The sequence below is a fragment of the Nicrophorus vespilloides genome, unplaced genomic scaffold, assembly GCF_001412225.1.
Source record: "Nicrophorus vespilloides isolate i.1.1-1 unplaced genomic scaffold, Nicve_v1.0, whole genome shotgun sequence".
NCBI lineage: Eukaryota > Metazoa > Arthropoda > Insecta > Coleoptera > Silphidae > Nicrophorus > Nicrophorus vespilloides.
Window position 1 is genome coordinate 110,689 of NW_017096870.1, and position 2,913 is coordinate 113,601.

The window sequence follows — 2,913 nt, forward strand, 5'->3', positions numbered from 1 at the left end:
GCGTGCGGAGACGCGGATACTTTTCCCGCTTGACGCATTGCAGGTGCGCTCCGACCAATCGGAAGACGCCGTCAGCGCGCGGTTACCGTTGTAAACAAGCCGCACCCGGCTTGCCGCAACTTCACGTCGTAGCGCCGCGCCAAGTAGTACCAGAGCATTGAGGAAGACGCGCGCCGCCCCGGCATCGGCGCCCCACGACCCATAAGCCGCGTCGCATCGCGACCCCTGCCGAATCGAATTTCCCGGGGCGGCGAAGCCCCGACCGACGACGACGTCGGCGTATGAATTTTACTCGTTTATGTCATAGTGGCTGCATCAAAGCGGGCCTAGGACGAGCGCAGACCAGCAAAACTCGACATAGGAAACGCCGACCGCACGATAATCCCCCCCCCGCGCCCCTCCTGTCACCGCTACGCGAACCCATCGCCGGCACTGCGCCGTCGCTTCCCCCACCATCGCTCCGAACATCCGTCCGACAACATAACAAAACCCCACACAGTTGCACACAGTTGGCTACAAGTCTCGTACGCGTCACGTTGCGTTGGCATCAACCCTATTTTATAATATACCTCTATATATCTATATATTTGGTGAATTGGATAAGTGTATTTTTAAATCCTAATTAATCGACATGGTGAGCATACTTTTCGTATTATTTCCGGCGCCCCCACATCGTCTGTCCACCCGGTGATCGCGCTCCATCCGTATTTTCCCGAAAATCCCATTCCAACATTAGACATATAACTGTCAAAAACCGAGACAGGACGGACACAACCTTGGACCAGAACAACCGGCTCCACCGAAAATACGAACACGGCGCGTTCTAGCAAAAAAAAAAGACGATGAAGAGAGAAAGAAGAATCCGCAATGCCGTTGCCAACTATATTGATCCTGTTGCTCTATGGCCCCCTGTCAAAAAAGAGGATCGCGACTTCAACCCTTCATCAACGTGTATCAACCCCAATTACTAAATATTTTATAAATTAAACACGCGCTCTCTCAGGAATAACCACGAAACGTTATTTATATCTCCCAACTCGTAAAAAAACACACACAAGACACAAAAGAAAGCCGCCTTTCTAAAATACTTCTCTCCCAGACACACATCGCAACCGACCAAATATCAAATTCCCCCAGACCCAAACGTTCAAAAAATCACATATCATATACATTCTAATTGGATTTACTAAAAATCAATACGTGTCAGGATCGATAACGTCCGCAAAAATCATATCCGCAACAAGAATTCCTATATGATATATTCGGCTTCTTCGTATTTGCCTGCATCATCGTATAAATAATGGCAGTTGATGAAATGCCGTTTCGCGAATAACAATGTATATGCATTTGTTTGTTGGCATCCGTGGCCAGCTTTCGCACCGGTGGTCGGATGCGGTGGACCGCGCCCCAACGGCGACGACGACGGATTCCAATTGGAATTTGTTTCCTTTTGCTAATCATGATTTTTGCATCACCAGGCTGACCAACTGACCGAAGAGCAGATCGCGGAATTCAAGGAGGCGTTTTCGCTGTTCGACAAGGACGGCGATGGCACCATCACCACCAAAGAGTTGGGAACCGTGATGAGGTCTTTGGGACAGAACCCCACGGAAGCCGAGCTCCAGGATATGATCAACGAGGTGGACGCCGACGGTAAATATTGCATTTCGATCATCATAGGTTAGACGTACCGTAGCTCTTCGACATCCGTCAGATTGCGACACACACGTTCACGCCCCCCACCAGGACCCCTCCTTTTTTTCTGCGATTTTACCGCAACCTCGCCCTTAATATACAAAGGGGGTGAGACACCCCGTCATGTCGTTTCCTCTTCTTCTTTTTACTACTTCTGAATATTAATGCAGATGTTTAACAGCAATTTCATTGTTTATTTTTAGTCAATACTATCAAGTTGAATTCTTCCAAATATTTAATACCCTTTTGGTACTTTCACATTATACAAATATAACATTAGGCAGTATACAAATGAAGAACTACGCCCCTTCCAACTATTATGGTTTTATTTCCAATAAAACAATAGACAAACATTTACAATATATGTGAAATCAGAGTGCACATCTAAATTGTTTAATATTATAAAATTGATTTATTCCAATTACTTAAAACAATATTTATTGAAAATCCAAATACTTGTATTACAATAATAGACCGCCCACTTATTTATTTGAGTTCATTGTATTTAGAATTGGAAAGTAAATGCATTGACGATACGTAAATCATCGAATCAAATGAATAAACACTTTTGTTAGTAATAAATAATAAAGTAATATTAGATATTTTACATTACAAAAGGAATAATATAATTTTAATTTACTGAAATATGAACAATTACAACAAAATAATGGAAGTTCTGTATAATAATATTTTGTAATGTTTATTTACTACTTGTCTTTATAATTTGTCAGTGACGTTGTTTCAATATTATAAAAAGATTACAAATAATACAACATCGTACAAATGTTTGTTTGACCATACTTAAATTTGAATATGTTTTCTGTGTATATTATTCATGCAAATTATTATTCAGTGCATCTGATCTCTGTTTTATAAATGATTATTTACACATGTTCAATTCAGAAGCTGTAAACAAATAATACTGAAAATTTGATTTGTTTTTTTAATTTTTTTTAATGATGGTTTGTGAATATGTGAATAACAAATGATTATAGTTTATTGACAACAAATTGAAAGTCTAACAAACATGCAATTTGGAGGGCATTGCAAATTTATTTGGCAAAACACAAATTAGTCTTAATTCCATAATTATTTTAATTTCTTTAACAAAGAACTTATATTGTTAGATTTTACTTTTGTATTTTTGCATATTTTAGTATTAAAAATAATATGCAATTCATTTTTTTTTTTGCGAAATTTACCAAGCAAAACGTATGA

At 40.0% G+C, this 2,913-nt stretch overlaps 1 protein-coding gene across 1 annotated transcript; it reads left to right on the forward strand.

Moving 5' to 3' along the window:
• Positions 1 to 285: 285 nt before the first annotated feature.
• On the forward strand, positions 286 to 1,653 carry LOC108558351 (calmodulin; the record flags this gene model as incomplete). Its single annotated transcript, XM_017915244.1, is given in 2 exon segments — positions 286 to 634; positions 1,479 to 1,653. Coding segments are annotated over 2 exon segments (178 nt in total), but the record flags the coding sequence as incomplete, so codon positions are not given.
• Positions 1,654 to 2,913: the final 1,260 nt, after the last annotated feature.